Source organism: Rhamphochromis sp. 'chilingali' (genome assembly GCF_963969265.1).
Source record: "Rhamphochromis sp. 'chilingali' genome assembly, chromosome: 1".
Taxonomy (NCBI): domain Eukaryota; kingdom Metazoa; phylum Chordata; class Actinopteri; order Cichliformes; family Cichlidae; genus Rhamphochromis; species Rhamphochromis sp. 'chilingali'.
Genome location: NC_137929.1, coordinates 52,864,694 through 52,885,347, shown reverse-complemented (window position 1 = coordinate 52,885,347; position 20,654 = coordinate 52,864,694). Strand labels below are relative to the sequence as shown.

Below are 20,654 nucleotides of genomic sequence, written 5' to 3'. Positions count from 1 at the left end.
CAAGAAGTAATTCCCATGCTAATTCATGGTGAGTGGTGGAAAACAAGGATTTAGACAGAGGGGTTGGAAAACATGATATGAATATAAAGGACAAATACTACTTACAAGAGATCTTAGAATAACTTTTCTGCACATCCGCAAACAGCAGCAACAACCCTGCAGAAACAGTTTGTTTTCACACCAACATGTAAGTTAAATCAGATTTGAGCTACAGTCTGTCATGGATCGCTGTGTGGCAGGCAGGAGGAGGACCCAAAATGCAAAACTCACAGACACGGGGATGAACTCAAAAAATCACAGCTTTAATGCTGGAGAGGCAGAACGTAGGAAATGCAAAACTAAACTGGGAAAACTAAATACAAAGCTCGCCAAGAGACACAGGGAGGAACACACACAACATGAGGGAGAACGCGACGCCGAACAGAGGGAGACGCAGACATAAATACACAGAGGGTTAACGAGGAAAGTGGGAACACACGGGGAACACAGCTGACACAGATAACCATAACGAGACAGGGCAGGTTGAACATAACACTGACGGGAGACGGGCAGAGTCAAACAGGAAGTACAGAGGTTCAGACAGGAGGAGAGAGAGCACGGGGAGAACACAGACATAACGGGCTGGGGAAACATGGAACAACCACAAAGGGAGACGAGGGCTCATAAATACAGTGGGGCAAAAAAGTATTTAGTCAGCCACCGATTGTGCAAGTTCCCCCACTTAAAATGATGACAGAGGTCAGTAATTTGCACCAGAGGTACACTTCAACTGTGAGAGACAGAATGTGAAAGAAAAAAAAAAAAAAAAAAAAAATCCATGAATCCACATGGTAGGATTTGTAAAGAATTTATTCGTAAATCAGGGTGGAAAATAAGTATTTGGTCAATAACAAAAATACAACTCAATACTTTGTAACATAACCTTTGTTGGCAATAACAGAGGTCAAACGTTTACTATAGGTCTTTACCAGGTTTGCACACACAGTAGCTGGTATTTTGGCCCATTCCTCCATGCAGATCTTCTCGAGAGCAGTGATGTTTTGGGGCTGTCGCCGAGCAACACGGACTTTCAACTCCCGCCACAGATTTTCTATGGGGTTGAGGTCTGGAGACTGGCTAGGCCACTCCAGGACTTTCAAATGCTTCTTACGGAGCCACTCCTTTGTTGCCCGGGCGGTGTGTTTTGGATCATTGTCATGTTGGAAGACCCAGCCTCGTTTCATCTTCAAAGTTCTCACTGATGGAAGGAGGTTTTGGCTCAAAATCTCACGATACATGGCCCCATTCATTCTGTCCTTAACACGGATCAGTCGTCCTGTCCCCTTGGCAGAAAAACAGCCCCATAGCATGATGTTTCCACCCCCATGCTTCACAGTAGGTATGGTGTTCTTGGGATGCAACTCAGTATTCTTCTTCCTCCAAACACGACGAGTTGAGTTTATACCAAAAAGTTCTACTTTGGTTTCATCTGACCACATGACATTCTCCCAATCCTCTGCTGTATCATCCATGTGCTCTCTGGCAAACTTCAGACGGGCCTGGACATGCACTGGCTTCAGCAGCGGAACACGTCTGGCACTGCGGGATTTGATTCCCTGCCGTTGTAGTGTGTTACTGATGGTGACCTTTGTTACTTTGGTCCCAGCTCTCTGCAGGTCATTCACCAGGTCCCCCCGTGTGGTTCTGGGATCTTTGCTCACCGTTCTCATGATCATTTTGACCCCACGGGATGAGATCTTGCGTGGAGCCCCAGATCGAGGGAGATTATCAGTGGTCTTGTATGTCTTCCATTTTCTGATGATTGCTCCCACAGTTGATTTTTTCACACCAAGCTGCTTCCCTATAGTAGATTCACTCTTCCCAGTCTGGTACAGGTCTACAATAATTTTCCTGGTGTCCTTCGAAAGCTCTTTGGTCTTGGCCATGGCGGAGTTTGGAGTCTGACTGTTTGAGGCTGTGGACAGGTGTCTTTTATACAGATGATGAGTTCAAACAGGTGCCATTCATACAGGTAACGAGTGGGGGACAGAAAAGCGTCTTACAGAAGACGTTACAGGTCTGTGAGAGCCAGAGATTTTCCATGTTTGAGGTGACCAAATACTTATTTTCCACCCTAATTTACGAATAAATTCTTTACAAATCCTACCATGTGGATTCATGGATTTTTTTTTCACATTCTGTCTCTCACAGTTGAAGTGTACCTCTGGTGCAAATTACTGACCTCTGTCATCATTTTAAGTGGGGGAACTTGCACAATCGGTGGCTGACTAAATACTTTTTTGCCCCACTGTACACAGAGGGCACACAGGGGGGAGAGAGAGCACGGGGAGAACTTAGACATAACGGGCAGGGGAAACATGGAATAAAACATAAGGAGAGACGAGGGCTCACAGATACACAGAGGGGCACACAGGGGGTAAAAGCCACGAAGGGAAAACACTTAGGGAACAACACAACAGGGCAACTCAGGAAACATGGCCTAAATAGGGAACAAAATACAAACATACAAGAAAACTAAGAATACTGGGCCAACATGGCCCAGGACCATGACACAGTCAGTATGAAGGCATGTTTAATCATCTTTCTGTGCAAGAGATCAACATTTACATCTCCATTATACTGATATCAACATATAACAGTTCATTACTTGTGCAAATATACGAGTGCTAAAAAGTAATACATAATTTGTAAATTCGGTGTTATTAAACATTACATTTAAATTATTTGCATAACTACCCAACAGATTAAATGTATTAAGACAACTTTAAAATAAAACATGTTGGGGTAGAACAGGAACAGACTACTGCATAAAATATAAAAAAAAGATTTTATATGTAAGCAAATGGCATGAGGCAAATGCTGTACTCACAGAGTTTACTACAGAGTGCTATGACCTCCATTCTTCTTTCTCACTGAGAGTATCAAGCAACATTAAATCTAAATACACAGCTGAGGTCTTCCTCTTCCTGTGCAGGTCACTTTACTTCTTGTGTTGAGCAGACTTTATTGTGTAAGTTTAATGAAGACTGTTGCAAGAGCGTCACAATAATAAATATAGAACAGTGAATATGTTAAACTGGGGGCAAAAAGGTTTGGTGCCAGCGTTTTAGGACTTTTGACACATTTTGACAGTTACTGTTCCTTAGCACAGCAGCAGCATTCCCATAGTGCCCCCTTCTGACCAGTAAACACAATCATGTTTTCTGGTTATGAGTCCAATAAAGCAGCTCATATCACTGCCTCACAGGTGGCTCGCTGTAGCATTTTATAATCACCCAATTCGGCTGGTTGAGAAGGCCCCTAATGGCCCATATCTACGGGCTGATTTCTGCTAATAATACCCAAAGAGGGTGAAAGAAACTGCTGAAACCATTTTGAGCTCCTCTTTGGTTTATACATGATTTGTATTGATCTGATGCAGTATGCAATCAAGGTCAACCGTCCCTGTGTTTGTCATGTTCAGTGTTCACCTGATGAATAGACCAATGAATGCTAGAAAGTGATCCGACCGGAGTGTCCGGTTTGCAGTGACTCGTTAATACCTGTCTCGGTTTTTGTTTTTGTTTTAGCTTCCAGCGACTCGTTTCACTTTGACAGTAACAGTTTGGATCACTGTGTCGGAGTCTGGGGTCTTTAGCTGTGGTAAGTCTTTGTGTTTATTTGTTTGTTTTTGTTTTGGGTTTGTTTTTGAGTCAGAGAACAAAGAAATAAGAACTTTATAACAAAACACTAAAAAATGTGGTAAAAAAAAAACAAAGGGATTTTTTCTACATGTTACTGAAGAAACTCTGAATAACGTCAGACTGTTTTTTCTCTGTCACACTGTGAGCACATACAAGATGACAAATGATTGTCAGTTGTTAAAAGTGTGAGAGCAGGTTAATTTCAAAATAAAAGGTCATAGTCTAAGCTGATCTGTGTTCCTGGTGAGTGTTTGATGGGTCACCTCCAGCCTTGGCTGAGCCTTTGTGCTTTTCTTTAATGTATTTGCCAAATAGAGATAAAACACAGAGCTGACTGCAGCAGCAGGTTTCTCAGATTTAGTCAGGCATTAGTACAATGTCAGGAATGTTACTGTTGTGACTGAACCACAGGGGTGTGACTACTGTTTACTCCACTGTTAAAACCCTCATGCCCTCCTCAGGACTGCATTTTGCATCATTTCTACACCTTTGTGTACAAATATCTAAACAATGTTGATTTGATTGCATTATTATTTTTTGTGTAGTGCCTCTCGACACAACAGTTCACTTTCAGCTCATATCACTGCCTCACAGGTGCTTTATAATTGCGGTAATCAGCTACCTGGCAACTGGGTCAAAGTACAGCCTTTTATTTATATGTAACCCATTATAGAAGGAGCTAAAAACAAGGAATAAAGAAAAAAAAAACACATATATATTTATGATTTTAGTTCAACTATTAACTTGGTTTAAAACACTACAGTAAGATTTCTCTTTAGTGTAAACTTGATCATTAATGAGTAATGTATTCTTAACTCATATGTGACACTCTACGTATCTAGTTCAGAACACAGTGTACATGCCTGAAGTCTGTCCCTGAACAACATTTTATATCAGACAACAGGTGTGGTTTGTTTTTGCACAGAGTAGATTTTAATAGACTGCGAGGTAGATAAGACAGATCGAGCAGGTGCAGGACAGGTTATTTGATTTAAGGACTTGACTTTGAACTTGCTGATTGAAAAGTGAGCCAACAGTAAGATATCCTCAACTTTTCTCACCATAATTTCATTTCCAGTGTGAAAGAAAATGTCTTACAACTGTGTGTATTTGAATTTTTTTGCAGCACACAATGCCTCAACACAAGGACAGACGATCCTCTAAATCTCAACTCAGTGTATGGACTATAGTGTTTTTCCACTCTGTTATCATTCTTCAACTGACACAGATCAATGCAGGTAATGTATCCTCACAATTAATGACAACAGCCAATATACTTTTGATATGTACGCTCAGGATATGCACAAAGTACAGATTTATTAACACCTCTGTGTAAATGAAGACATTGTTAAATAAGCACTGTCATATGGATGACAGTTTCAACAAGAACTTATCAGCAGGTGTAAGTATTTTCTTGGGTTGCATTAAAAAAATTAAATTAGTAGTTATATTAATACTATAAACTATGAAATACACATGCTTTAAATGTAATGTTGTGTACGATTTACTGAAGCAACGAGGGTGTTTCTAAATTGCATTGGTTGCATTATACTTTATGGCAAAATGTCATTACACAAATATTAGTTTGTAATATTGTATTCAAAAGTGTTTTGTAACTAGAGAACAAGTGAGGAATCAATCAAGAAGGAACACTTAAAAATGAATGTCAACAGTGCATTTGAAATTGCAACCAGATGTGCTAAGAACATTTGGATTCCATCACAAAATGTTTTTTAACTCAAGGTCTTTCAAATGTTGAAATAATATCAATGGTTACGGTTTAACAATAGTTGGCGGCGCCATTGTTCAAACAAACAGGTCAGTGCACTACTAAGAATGAAAGTGAAAGTGTCCCTTTAGATTAGTCATATTTTATAACATGTTAAGGTTAAAAAGGTCTTGTATAAGAGAGAAGTGTCAGAGTTTATGACTAAGTTGTTTTTTGGGGAGTTTTTCACGTGTGTAACCTAATAAAATAACGGCCATTTATTACTTTTCCAAATCTTCCTAACAGTTTACCATCGTTACATTTTCCAATCCGGTTGTTCAGTGATGACGCGACGAATCCTACTTCCGGGTCTAAAGTAGTCTGCGTTTAATATGGCTTTTGTGTTGTCAACATGTTTAATGTTATGTATTTTCTTCTATTTAATCTCAAAAAGCTCCTAAAACAGTCAGTGATCACTGTTGACCTCCCTCGGCTTTTATTACCGCTAATCATTTATTTAAGCTCAGTTTTTAAAACCTTAGGATGTAACTACAGCCCAGCCCATGCAGCAGTACATGAATGACTAACCTCGTATTGTGTGCACCCTCAGAGGACTTGATTAAACATCCATAATACAGACAGGAAAGATTTTTATTCTTCAACTCATCTATGTTTCATGATAAAAATATATTACACCCACATTCAATTCTAAGTATTTACACATGTTAACAAATTAGGTAAAAACAACCTCAAAAAAATGTCAGAACATAATATCTTCTACTGTTATTATTTATTCAACAACAGCTATGCCAAAATGCGGAGATACACTTAAGAGTACAATTAAGACGACAACTATCTCCCAGGCACTGCTAATAAAATGTACTTAATTAATTCATCAACAAGCATGACCAACTCTGCAAAAGCAGAGATTTGGAGAGCTCCTGTGGAGCGTTGATTTGGGCTTGTTTTACAGCCACATGACCTGACATTAGCATAAATTAGGTCAGTCAGTGTTATAATGTCCAACCACTGAATTTTAGTCAGGATAAGGTCTGACCTTATCCTGACTAAAATTCAGTGGTTGGACATTATAACACCTTTGCGCCAAATCCCACCAAATCCCACTGAGCCAAATAGTTCTACAACAATGTGAGAAACTAGTAAAGTATAGAAAATTATTCTTTGAAGCAACTTCAAGTTATTGAAGAAAAAAAGAAAAGAATGAAACCCTTTTGCTTCACAGGTGAATCTCTGACAAACAGTCAGTATCGAATGTTCGCAGTAATTGGTCAGACTCAAGACATCATCCTACCATGCAAATTGGATCATCCTATGGATGTCGTGGATGAGATGGTAGAGTGGTCAAGATCTGACCTGAATCCCAGATTTGTCCACGTGTGGCGGTCAGGTGAAGATCATCTGGTTGGCCAAAACCCATCCTACAAGAACAGAACGTCAGTGTCCACTGAGAAACTGAAAACAGGAGATGTATCACTGAAAATTACCAAAGTGAGGCTGTCAGATGAAGGAACATACAGGTGCTTCATTCCAGGACGGAATGCAGATTTTAGTGTTGAACTTGTTGTCGGTAGGTGGACAAACTCTATATGCTGCTACTGTTAAAAATTGGATTACTGTTTATATTTTATGTCACAGTTTTATGTGTTTTTAGAAGCTGATATTAAAATAACTGAGGTCAGCCCTGGAGTGCTAGAATGTAAATCCAAAGGCTGGTATCCAGAGCCGGAGGTTTTTTGGCTGGAGAACGAGGGAAAGATCATCTCTGCTGGGTCTAAAGAGATATTGAGAGGTCCTGATGACCTCTATGTCCTCAGCAGCAGACTGACTCTGGAAAAAGGACGCGGCAACAATATCACCTGTAGAATCCAACAAAACAACCAGTACAGAGAAGCCAAGATCCATGTTCCAGGTTAAGTTTTTTTTTTTTTTTTGCCTGTCCCGTTTGGCTCTTTTGCCATCAGAATTGTTGTCTAAAGGCAAAGAAAGATGCCCAACGGATTTACTTTACCAAACTGACCATCCCAGCCTTGCCGTAATGGTCCATTTGATTCACCTTTTATTGTTTATTTTATTTTCACTTGCTGAATATGGGACAGACTTGACTGGGGGAAAGAAGGGGAGAAAGAAAGAGGGAAAGAGAAACAGCTGAGAAGAGGGACGGGGGAGAAGGGCAAAAAACAAAAACCAACAGAATATGCAGACAAATAAATAAATAAATAAATATATCGATCACCTGCTGAGAAAGAAAAAAGAAAACAAGCAGAAGAGAACAAGAGTAATAGAATAAACAACATCACAATGATATATGGGAATATGACAGTAAATACTAAATATTAAACATTATTATGCAGCACATAAGATCGACAGCGCACAGTGTGCTTTGAGGTAGGAGCCAAAAAGGGTGTAGTTTGTGGGTGTGATCACCCGTGTGTACACCTGTGAGCATGGACGCGCTTGTTTTGTTAAAAGGTTCCTTCATGTAATGATCTGCTAGAGGGTGTGGGGGGGCCACAGCCCCGTCCTCCAGGGCATGAAGCAGGTATGGAGGAGATCAAAACTCCAGACATCCAGAGGCCCCCAGAACACAAGAGACCAAGGAAGACCAACAGAGGGGCAGCCGCGCCACTGTCCCAGAAAGAGCTGAGGAGAGTCCCAGATGAGGGCTCACTCAGCAGCCGCGGAGCAGAAGCCAGGGGGAGTTGCAGTGACGCGCCCGTGAGCTCCGCCGGCAGCCAGCTGTGCCTGAGTGACCGAGCCCCAGGCCGAGAGGCCGGGGGCACCCCACCCCCGAGTTTTTTTATTTTTTATTGTGTGATGTGATCCATATTTAAGCTCCAACCTAGCAACCTTAACAAAGCCTGTTTATTAATAATTGTCATAACTTATGTACTTTATCATTTCAGATGCTTTATCAGCTAGATCCACCATTGCTGGTTTGATTGCTGGAGTCGTGTTTATTATTTTTGTGGCTTTTCTTGTTTGGAAGTGGAGAAAATACAATATGGGTGAGACTCTGATATATTTTAAAGGCCTTTGACTGCTGCTGTTGTCGTGGTCTCAATGTACTGATGGATACCGATAATAATGAATTTTCTTTGTTTAGCTGAAGTTATATTCCTGTTCAAATTTCATCATTTTATACAATTACTTGAAGTTTAGGTCTATAACGACATTATTGATGGTTCTGGCAATGATGTTTATATATCACAACTAACTAAAGTCCACAGTTCAACACCACTGATGGCAGAAGATTAAGATAATATTGCCAATATACTGTTTCCTATCTTGTCAGATAAAACCGACAAAGTTCATAGCAATTTATTTTTGTCTATGAAAACCATCATTTTGTGGTAAAATGCATCACTGGTTTCCCACCAGTGTTGAAAATATTAAAGGTTTGATGTTGGTGTTCCAAACAATGGTTCATGTCTAAGTCTAGCTGCAGCTGTTAAATGTTTACATATGCTGGTGTATGTTGCAGATTTATTTAAAATTGAATCCAACCAATACAAACATCATACCAGTAACATATCATTATGCACATGTTATGTTACTGTTACAATGTGATGTGTGTATGTTTGCATTATATATTCATCTGACTTATGCCTATAAAGTTTTTTTTAAATTCACTGTTAAAATGAATATTTTAAATATTTTATTTACTTATTTAATGTTGTTAATATTAGAAGACATTTTAAGTTAGTTTCAAACATATTATTATCATTATTATTATTATTATTATTTTAATAATACTATAAATTCTTATAAGGTATTTAAAATTGTAACTTTTATCATCTGTACTTACACACAGAGACCAAAAAGTGCTGTAATGATGGAAGCATGGATAAATCATACCTGTCAGTTATAGAATCACAAAAGGAACCTCTGATGAAGCAAGATAAGGTTGAAGTGAATGACACTGCACATGTCAGTACAGAACCTGAATCTTCATGTCAAAATGAGGTGGAAAAGGAGTATGATATTGCCAACAAAAATATTCCTCAGACAACAAAAAGTGGCACACAACAAAATAATAACCAACCAGGAAGAGAGACAGCAAATGCTCTATACAGAAATGACGAGGCCCAATCAGGTAATGGGAGACAAGCACAACCTGAGCAATTTGAGAATAACACCAAGAGCAGAAAGGATGAAATCCCAAATCTGATGGATGACAGTGGACAAGAACATCACCCTAAACAAGGACAAGAAGCAAAGAATGATACCAGCACTGAGGAAAACAAAAATAAAACACAAACTATAAATGATGAAACAGCACCTCAGAGTGCAAGTGCAGAAGAAGGAACACAAAGTACTCATTCTGAGGGCAAAGAAATTAAATGCCAACACAGCAATAGTGGTGTGAATGTTTATATAAATGGTGAGAAAAATCCTCCCACATCACAAGAAAGTGGGACAAACCAAAATCAGATTGGTAGTGATGTTGCTGCAAATGCATCAGAAACACCCGCAAAGAAGCCTGATTCTGAGGAAAGCCAGTTAGAAAAAACAACTGTAATGAGTGAAGGTCAAGAAGAAGAAGCTGGAGGGAAAATCATCAATCCAGCAATTAATAACAAACAGAATAGATATAATGAAACGCAAGATCTACCTGATGAAAACAAAACCCTGCCTTCACATTCTGGAGCAAATGAAACAAACCAAGACCAGTCAGATAGTGATACTCAGGAAAAGCAGCCAGGAAATAATCCAACAACAGATCAGATTTTAACAGGTGTTGATCATCAACAACAACAACAGCCCAGAGAAGGACAAGAAACAAAAAGGGATTCAGAAAAACATGTGAAGGATGGAAATGGAGAAGAAACACAAACTACAAATAATAAAACAGCAGATTCAAATAACAAAGACACAAGTCAAAATGATCCATCAGAGGGAAAAGAGCCAAAGGATAACAGGGAGAAAGTTTGCAAGTCAAAAAACAAAGCTCAGCCTTTGTATCCAGAAGGCATTACAACAAACCAAGAGCAGTCAGGCAGTGAAACACAGCTTAATACTGAGGAAAAACAGTCAGGAAATACTCAAACAACAGATCAGAGTCCGATGGAAGGAGGTCAACAAGAAGAACAGTTGAGGAAATCAAGTGATGCAAAAAGTGTTCCAGAGGACGAGAAAAAGGATTCGAATGGAGATGAAACACAAACTACAAATAATGAAACAGCAGATTCAGCTAACAAAGACATAAGTCAGGGAGGAAACCCAAAGGAAAACACAGAGAAAGATAGCGACTCAAAAGCTGGTGCTCAGCCTTCAGATCCAGAAGTCAGTACAACAAACCAAAAGAAGCCTGACAAAAATCAGTCAGGAAAAAGTACAACAGAAGATCAGAGTGAACAACAAGAACTGTCCACAGAGGGAGGAGAAATAGAAAATGATGCAGAAGAAGCTCAAGACACAGAAGGTCAGGATTTGTTTTTGACATCTTTGCATCACTATTATTTATGAATGTCAGGCTTTTCATTCCAATGTGACACTGATTAGATGGGGATATTTCAATTTTCTAAAATTTGTTAGACAAATATGTAAAAAATGCCAATATTTTTAGTATTTAACATATTCTGACAGTTTGAGTAAAACTAAAATTAATTAGTCTGACCCTGGTAAATAAATATTATGTTTAATGGGGTCACACTAATGACACGCCACATCTAACTTTGATAGGTTGGAAGATACTGTTGTACGCCCTAGGCAGTACTAAAAGACTCCATGCAGCTGTCATTCATGGGTTGATTCCTGATAACCTGCTTTTATACTGCTATTGTATTTATTTATTTTATTTTTTCAAAGTTTACATTGAAAATAATGACTACTGCAATGGTAAATATATGACAATTAGCATTTCAGGCACAGTTTGTCTGGATGTGTTTACTATGTGTTATATGTGTATCCACACAGTTGACTGAGGACGAACACTCATACAAGAAAACCTCACCTTGAGCCAGAGGAGGAACAAACTAAAAGAAGTCGACTTTAAATATGGCAAAAGGAAATGCAGACATGGAAAGTCAATCTACACCCAATTTAACAGCAGTATAAAGGACAGAGGTTGATAACATCTGCTAGTGGAGTGGATGAAAGATAAAATACTGACCGGGTGGAAAATGTGGAGCAACTGGAGGCAGACAAGAGTCCACCTGCCAAAAAGAAAAAAGAAAAAGAAAACCAGTAGAAAGGGGACAAGACTAACATGGAGATGTTTAAAAAAAGGCAAAAAAAATGAAAATTCAGAAGCAATCACAAAATAACTGTGTTACATGTGTTATCTGCTGTTGGACCTCCTTATCAATAATACCTGTTTTTTGATACTGCATTTTTATTTGTTTGTGTAGGCATTTACTTTAACTACAGTAACTAAGCATGAGTAACGTTTCCAGTGTACTTATCATGATACATTGAGACGTGTTCAAAAAAGCCCTCTGATCCTGGAGGCATAGTAAAAAAAAATAAAGACAAAAAAAAAAAGATTTGTGTCAGGGTTTTTTTTCCCCCTTTTGACCTTGTCAAAAATATTTTTTTTCTTTTTTAAATTTCATTCTTAAGACCATATTAGACAATTTTAATTAAGGTATTGATTATTTTTCTGACAATTTCACCAAAATAGGTATTTTTGCATTTACACGGAGAGAACGAAGCATATGAAGGATGAGTCTGGAAAAAAAGGAGAAAGAACAGCACATTACAGGAAGCAAGAAGTTTGAAGAATTACAGAAGAAAGAGGAAAGAGGGAAGGGAAGAGGGTAGAGATGGAGGGTGCGGACAGTGAGCTTCAGTCACTAGAACACAGAAAGTGCAAAGACCAAAGGGATACATGGATCTGGAAAACATAATAATGTAAAGCAGAAACAAATTCTTAGGGAAAAGACACACCTATGCAAATTTTCAAATGGCCACTGAAGAACTTTTGCTTTATACTTAGCAAGTAAATGTCAAAATGACAGGCAGGAAAACCGAAGTAAAGGAACAGAGGGAAAAATCAGTTTGCACGTGGCTGAGATACACAAACAGAAAGACACAATCCAGAGAAACATCATTTAGAGCAAATCCTGGAAACCTTGAACATTTAACTACAACATATGTCAGGTTGTCGTGTGTGAAGGTGAGGAAGAGAGAACCCAAATGCAGGACTCGCTGATAGGTGAGGACTGGTGATTTATTGTAGAGAACGGAGGAACGAACAGCACATGAGGTGGTCAAAGGAGCTTGCAAAGAAAAGCGTCTGGACTTCTTTAAGTTGCTCGAAGACGTTTCACCTCTCATCCGAGAAGCTTCTTCAGTTCTAAGGTCAAATGGCAGAGTCCCAGATTTAAGCCCAGTGCGTATCCCCCCACAGAGGGACAAAAGGACCCCCTGATGATCCTCTAATCGCCTGAGCCAAGGTGTGAAACTGGGTGTGGGTCCCAATCAGCCAGAGTTTCGGGTGAGCTCATTGTGAAACCTGGCCCCACCTTATCATGGATTTCCTGAGGTCAGATGGCCCAGGATGTGAGTGGGCGTTAACACTTAGAGTCCCCCGAGAGCAGCAGTGCCCAGCCTTCTACCTTTCTACCTTTAAAACCCGCCTTCCAGCCAAATGGCTGGTAGGCTTTTAGCTAGGCTTTAGCTTCAGCCAAGTGGAAGCTAAATTGGCTAGTCATTCATATGTAAATTAGGTTGTTATCTGGGAATTCTGGAGGGGAGTGGGGGTGTGTGAATGAGGGGGTGGGGGAGCTGCTAAAAGCTGTGAACTTCCTTTTGTGTTCGTCTTGATGCATTCTCAATCATCCAGGGAAATAAATCTCCAAAAGTCACCAACTTGGAGTGTTTCAGTTTGCCGTCTTAGGGAGAAATCAACACACATGGGTGTATTTCCTTTGTTGCTGAGATTTATTGATAAAAACAGTACAAAAAACCAACCATTTGTACACATATTTAAAAATAATAATAAAAAGTGAGTGAGTACATTTCAACATTTTCAGCAATCACTCACAATCCTGGCACTGCCATGGTATCTGTAGTCTGCATTTACCACATGTGTATCTGTAGCAGTGAACACATCGCACAGTGGCATGATTGTTCTTGCAATTGTGTTTGACCTGACACATGGCTCTTTTTCCAGGGCTAGGTGTGGAGGGTTGTGTCCAAAGCAACTGTTCTTTTCTTGCCTACCCTCTATTTTTGGTAATTCCACGCCGGTGTAAACCCAAACAAAACACGCGTCAAGAGTCCCTAATGCCCGTGTCTCAATCTCGCATCTCATAATGAGGTGAAGAAATATTTTTAAAAATTATTTAATATGAAGTCAATAGGCAGAGTGTTACAGGCATAGTGCTAAATAATGCAGCCACATGGGCAGTGTAGTCTGTGCTGCAGGGAGAATGGACTGCCATATCTGTTGTCTGTGAGCGAGGGAGGGAGAAAAAGGCGAATGGAAAAGTACGAGCAAAAACGGGAGCTGGAAGCTTGTAAATATAATAATAACCACTGCAGCCAAAAAGAGTGACTGACAAGCCCAGTTGTAAGTAAGCTATTAAGACTCGACTGTACACTGTGTTCATGTTTTCCTCCGAAACAATAAGTTCTGTTGGAGCAGCCTTTCAATGCTTCTCTCTGTCTGTCACTGGCAAAGTTGACCCAGACAACAAAGTAAAGCTAGTTTTTGGTTACAAGCCCGACACAGAGCCCGATGTATTAGCCATGTCCCTTTACAAAAAAAGTGAAAAAGTACAGGCTCTGAAATTTACTCAAAGTATGAATGTAAAAAGTATCTCTTTGTAGGACATTTCTACCAGCTATTTTTGGACAAGGATAGCTGAACCTTAAACCTTAAACTATATTAATGTAATAACAAAATTAATTAATAAATGGGAATTCTAAATTTACTCTAATTTTATTTTAATTATATTCTGCTTGAATCAGTTACGTAGAACATGAACAGAGCAAAAGAAGGAAAATGAAATAATATCTTTATTTTCTATGTCCACATTGTTGAGGTCTACTTTGCCTATAAACTGGAAAATGAGTAGGGATGAAGTTAAAGCAGGATTCAGCAGGTGGAGGAACTATAAAATTGGCTGTCATAGTGGGGAGAACAATCATCACTCAAAATAGTTTCTATTGAGAGCTCCAGTAGATTCTATGGGTGTGCAGGCTGTGATCAGCTGACCTGGGCTACTACTGCTGCTCTGAGGTTCACAGCTCTTTGTGGATGTACACAACTGAATTCAACAAGATGTCAGCAAAAGTTTCACAAGTTGTCCTGGCTGATTTAATCCAAAATGACAGTACACTCTTCATGCTCTCTTTTTTCTAGATGGTATGAAGGTGGAATTCAGTGAATTAATCTGAGCACGATCAGCTAATGATCATATTAGTCTCTGCTGCCCTTTATGTTACCTAACATGAGCACAGCCACTGTGCAGCAATCACACGCTGTTCTTTACTTTAAACCCATCACAGTGCAGAAAACTAACCTGTTTATCCTGCACTAATATGCAACTTTTAAAACTTTTTAAAAAACACAGTTATTCTACCTCAGTTTTTTTTTATTAAACCCGATTCTTTGATCCCTTTGATCTTTGATGATAGAACAGAGAAAACCCGACTCAGAGTGGTCAAAACATTTATATATTCTTTATTTAATTATGTTCCGGAAGAGAGACCCCTGCACAGCCCAAAGCCAGTTGCAGAATCTCTAACATTTGAAGATCAACATGTGTCTCATATGGTGTTATTTTGGTACTTCAGACGTCACACACGTGACACATGACACACACAGTTTCATTAAAAACTAACTCCTTCTACTCAGTTCCTCATTTCTCTGTGTCTTACTTCCTGTGCAGCTTGCAATAAATTCCCCTTTCTGAGGTCTGTCACCCTTAACCTAGTCTTGTCTCCTCTGAGTTCAGTTTCTAAAGGCCTTTGATATTAAAATTCATAAAACAATATAATCAGACAATAAGCATTAAAAAATACAATATATATATATATATATATATATATATATATATATATATATATATATATATATATATATATATATATATATATATTTACATAATTTACATAACATAGAAATCCTGCAACTATTCCTAAAGTCCTTCTCATTACTCTTCATTTATGCTCACATTTAACCTGTGTCTAACGAGCTTTTAATCTCCTAAACAACACATTTTCTGGAACTGTGGTTCTCTGTGCTCTGTGCTTCTTTTTTGGGTACCCCTTTTGGGTCAGCACATTTTACAATATGAAAAAACATAATGTCACATGTGCAGATTGCATATCTGATTTGAATGTTGTTACATCCTGGGAGGCTGTGGGAGTGTGTGGGCGTGGTGTTGTCTTCTCTCTCTCCTCCTCCTTCGTTCTGGCCCCTCCCCTTGTCTCTCTCTGCCCCTGCCCTCTCCTTTAGGTCACACCTGCTGCTCATCTGCTCTCGTTACAACCAATTACCCTCAGGGGTGATATAAGCTGGAGAAGAGCAGTGTGGAGGAGGAGGGAGAGGTTTCTGGTGGATTTCCTCTGTGCTGGTCAGAGTGTGCTACTAGCCTAGGTGTGGAACAGCCTGCTGCGTGTGACCAGCCTTCTGGTGTGTGGCTCTTTGTGAGTAGTGCTTAACTGAGCAGTGATTGCCCATGAGTGACGGCGGCCTTCATTAGTTTGTGTGGCCTGCCTGGATATTGTTTGCTGTCTCTTTCTGTTGAAGCCTTATTGTTGCTTTCTTTGTTGAAGTGGTCATTACCACTTTGGGTTGACCTCCCTGATTTCTCATTAAAGCAGCGGTGCTGTCTTCTTTTGTTGTGGCCATTTATGATTGTTGAGGTGTTTGCCTAAAATAAAGATCTATTTTATATTAAATACCTCTGCCTGGCGTTCTTTTCATTCCACCTGGATCTAACTGTTACTGTCCCCCACCCTCATCGCCTAGCATTTAAGTGGGGACGTAACAAATGTAAACGTTACATTTCCAGTTTATCACACACCACTAAGTGGTCCTTACCTGTCTAACATCTCTTCTTCCTCTCCTGTCTTGTCTTCTTTATCTCTCTCACTGTTAGCTCTCTTTCTCATTAATACAGCAGCTGGACCTTTGTCTGCAGTTTGTCAAAATGTAAGAAATAGAAAGTAGCAATATCAGCAATTCTTGCCCATTACTTGTACCAGATAGATAGATAGTGAAGATATGCGTAGCCTATTTTAGAGTTTAGAAATGTGTTAGAATGTAGAGACACTGACACTGCCCTCGATGTAATAAAGGCCTGAGTGTGTCAGGAATTTAAGAGTAGATTTCTAGGAGACCCTCCCCCAGTTTGAACTGTGAAAGTGAGACAAAGAGATTAATGTTGAGTGGAAATTCCTCAGGGCATGCCTGGGTGGGAGTCTCAAAGTTTGTAACTAAATAACTTTGGTTTGGAAGGGAGATGGACTTTTATGACCCTCAGGAAGGCACGTACATAGAGATATACGCACATAGTGCTTTAACTGTTATGCACACACATCCACATGCACACTCACTCATGTGCACTCGTGCACATAGACACAGATACAGAGTTTGCAGTACACCTTGGGGATTTTATGATAGGGTCGCTCCTACAAAACTGTGTTTCACAGACAAAGGAGTGAAGATTTTGCAGAGGGACACCGGCCTGGCAAGTCTTCCCTTCTAGAAGAATGCATGCTTAAATGAGGATAAATAAAGATGAATAAAGTTTTTGTGAAAATGACTACTGTGCATCTCTGGAGGCCCGAGGAATGAAAAGAACCGGGGTAAAACTGATTTCCCAACGATAGATAGATAGATATACAACAATATGTGTATGTGTTGACCATAAATTTTTATAACTCAAATACTGACCCTAGAGTGTTGTCACAAGACCGCTCTACAGGGAAATCTCCATGGAGTGAACTTCTTCAGGCAGTGGTCCATCCCAACAAGGCCCTGTTGTCTCCACCTCACCAGAGTCAGCGGTGGACCACCTTGTGTCACCGCTCAGTTCAGCGCAGACACTACATGCCATTAAAACTTATGAATGCATCTCCACACACAGCCCCAGCAGGTTGTGGAACTCCAGCAAATTTGTCCCCAGAACTAAGGGATGAGTTAGTCAGGAGCTAGTTGTTGCATGTCTCTGGTGTCACTTGGAAATGTCTAATAAGGCCTGGGGGTGTCCCGTACCCCCATCAGATAGAGTATCACTCCCAATGCTGACATAAAACAGGACCAAGCAACAAGATTTGCCAACACCTCCATCTGCTGGACCATCTTGGACTAGTCCAGCAGTTTCTCTAGCTCCTCGTGATGCACAGCTGCCTGCTCCTGGTGCATTGCTACCATGTGAGCCAGTGCCTCCACTGACTGCACTAGGCAGATCATCATGCTGAGCTTGGATACCAACACCACTGTAGCAGGACATGACCAGATGTTTGGCAGTCCTTTACAAAAGTGTTTTTTATTTCCAGCGTGCTTACTTCTTGGAGTGTTTATGTGGGCAGCTTTTCAGCTCCCCTTCTGCAGTCCAGCATTCCTCACCTGCAGCTGCCTCCACTACTCCTCTCTTCTCCAAATCCCAGCAGCCACTGAAATAGGGAAAGTGTGGCTAGAGTAATGGCTATGAACTCTTAGATAGGGACATTTGAACTCAACAACCAATAAAATTTGACTAAACACAGACATTTTAACTTTCATTCTTAGTAGTGCCCTGACCTGCGTATTTGAACAAATGTATCTATATTACCAAATGTGACTATTTTGTTAGTTTTCTCTTCTTTTGCACTGTGTTAAATCTTCAGATTCATGATAATTTGTACAGTTCAAAATAGGATAAAAAATTCTGGCTTGTTTGGAAGGATTGCCAGGAGAAAGCTGTCATGGTCTGGAATCTGTGGACTCCGTGTTTATGTTTTGTGTTTATTAATATCCAGTGTTTTAGTGTTCTCTGTGCCTCCCTTCTGTTCCTTGTGTTGTGTTTAGTGTTTTTGGTTCTATGTTCATGTTTTCTGTTTTGCTTCCTCCCAGTCTTGTCTGATTAGAGTCAGCTGTGTTCCCTGCCTGTCTGCCATTTCCTCATTCCAGTGGCTACTGAAATACAGAATGCATGGCTAGAGTAATGGCTATCAACTGTGTCAGCCAGCCTTCCCTCGCACTGTCCCCTGAACCCACTCCTCCACCCCTCCCCTGCAGCTGAACCGCGAACCACACACTGGCAAATATGCATTTGGATATTCTTTGGGTGATAACTGCATTTAAAATTGTTGTGCTGATGGACTGTTTTGTTTTCCACTACAAATTGTGTAGCACAAGACCTTTTGAATGTAGAAGTAATATCACCAGTTTAACTAGTTTAACCATAGTTTGCAGAAAATGTAAAGACAGTAAACTGTTAGGTAGACCTGAAAAAGTAATAAAAGATAGCTATTTTAGTAAGTTAAAGAAAGACAAAAAGTTCATAAGGAACTGAGAAACTTTCCTTTCAGATAGGGACCTAATGAACTCAACTAGCTATAAAATTTGACCAAACACAGATATTTAAATGTTCAGATTCATGACAATACAATTCAAAATAGGATAAAAAAAATTCTGGCTTGTTTGAAGGGATTGCCAGGAGATAACATGTTCTTTCTAAAGAGACCTTGACAGTATCACTTTAAATTTGCAAAACTGCGTTTGAGCAAAGAACACTGTCTGTAAGATGAAGGAACATAAAGGTGCTTCATTCCTGGACTGAATGCAGATTTCAGGTTCAACCTGTTGTTTTTGGTAAGTGGAAAAACTGTATATGCTGCTATAGATACAAATTGTGTTACTGTTCATCTTTAATGTCACAATTTTATGTGTATTCAGAAGCTGATATTCAGATAACCAAAGTCAGCTCTGGGGTGTTAGAATGTAAATCCAAAGGCTGGTATCCAGAACCAGAGGTGTTTTGGCTGGTGAGCGAGAGAAAGATAATTTCTGCTGAGCCTACAGCTCAGAGGTCCTGATGACCTTTATGTCCTCAGCAGCAGACTGTCTCTGGCAACAACATCACCTGTACAATCCAACAAAACAACCAGTACAGAGAAGCTAACTAACTAGCAAACTAGACAAAGCCTACTGTATGTAAGCTTATTAAGAATTGTCATATGTTATGTGCTTTATCATTTCAGATGATTTTTCTGTTGATTTAGATACATCTACCGTTGCTGTATTGATTGCTGGCATTATGTTTTTAACTTTTGTTGCTTTTCTTGTTTGGAAATGCAGAAAAAATAACATGGGTGAGACTCTAATGTATTTTAAGAACCTTTGACTGATGCTGTTGTCCTAGTCTCAATGTACTGATGGATACCAATAAATGGCAATATTTTGTGCATCACTGCTAGTCCACAGTTCAACAGCACCAATTGCAAATGGAATCAGACAATATTTTAAAAATAGTATGAAAAGAAAAAAAATGCTTGGACACTGCGAGCATAATGGACAGAAAAAATATTTCTTCACATCATTATGCGGGCTGCAAGTAGAGGTGACATGGGCCACGAGATTGAGATAGAGGCATTAGAGCCTCTTAATGGGTGTTTTGTTTGGGTTTCCACCGGCGTGGAATTACCAAAAATAGATAATAAATAAATATAGATAATAGATAGGGCATAGACTAGCATATGATACAGGAAAAGACCACCGTGTGATCCATTTATTTCAACAAAGTAAGTGAATACCACCCTTTTAAACAGTAACTGTAACGGAATACAGTTACTTATATTTTGTATTTTAAATACGTAGCTGTGGTACTCCGTTACTCCCCAATACTGAGTACTGAGGTCACTGGAATAAGAAAAATGAAAAACTGAAAATATTACAAACACAGCAGACAGCGGCTTTAGTGTACACTTTTCATTGTTTTCAGCCCGCAGTGTCACTTCAGGTCTTTGTATGTTATAAATTTGTTGTTTTCCATATGTGTGACAGACCAACAACAACACATGCCCATTATCTACAGGGTCTGCCAAAAGCTTTTGTGTCTGTGTGTGTGTAAAACTTTTAATTTTATGTACAGTAAGTGTATTAATTAAAAAAAAAATTCTCAGTCATTATTTAAACTCTTTCAGGTTTATAAAATAAATTTAAATATTCCTCTAAATCCTTTAGTCTTGGCCTCATATTCAAACACTCATTCTAATGTCTTTTCACATACTACTAGTACAACTAATAATAAAAATACATGAAATATTTTGATGTTAGCAGCTGGTATTCTGGAGTTTAAGAC

General features: G+C 39.4%; 2 protein-coding genes across 2 annotated transcripts in view; one reads left to right on the top strand and one right to left on the bottom strand.

The window, feature by feature from the left end:
- LOC308403210 (uncharacterized protein) lies at positions 1-11,459 on the top strand. Its single transcript, XM_080892474.1, has 8 exons — positions 1-28; positions 3,570-3,642; positions 4,810-4,921; positions 6,635-6,979; positions 7,064-7,321; positions 8,316-8,417; positions 9,224-10,834; positions 11,329-11,459. The coding sequence occupies exons 3-8, from the start codon at positions 4,816-4,818 to the stop codon at positions 11,334-11,336; spliced, it is 2,430 nt and encodes an 809-aa protein (XP_080748600.1). The 5' UTR covers positions 1-28; positions 3,570-3,642; positions 4,810-4,815; the 3' UTR covers positions 11,337-11,459.
- A 6,218-nt stretch (positions 11,460-17,677) lies between these two features.
- Positions 17,678-20,654, bottom strand: part of LOC308408617 (uncharacterized protein) — a gene marked incomplete at its 3' end in the record, with an annotated part of 9,953 nt that continues 6,976 nt past the window's right edge. Inside the window, exon 6 of the mRNA XM_080900973.1 lies at positions 17,678-17,808. Coding sequence (XP_080757099.1) covers positions 17,678-17,808 — 131 coding nt within the window. The remainder of the gene's footprint in view (positions 17,809-20,654) is intronic.

Excerpts from the sequence above, each read along its gene's own strand:
- LOC308403210 (XM_080892474.1), top strand. The coding sequence starts at position 4,816 with ATGCCTCAACACAAGGACAGACGATCCTCTAAATCTCAACTCAGTGTA. Across the intron at positions 6,980-7,063 it reads TAGTGTTGAACTTGTTGTCG|AAGCTGATATTAAAATAACT; the intron begins GTAGGTGGACAA and ends ATGTGTTTTTAG. Across the intron at positions 7,322-8,315 it reads AGCCAAGATCCATGTTCCAG|ATGCTTTATCAGCTAGATCC; the intron begins GTTAAGTTTTTT and ends TTATCATTTCAG.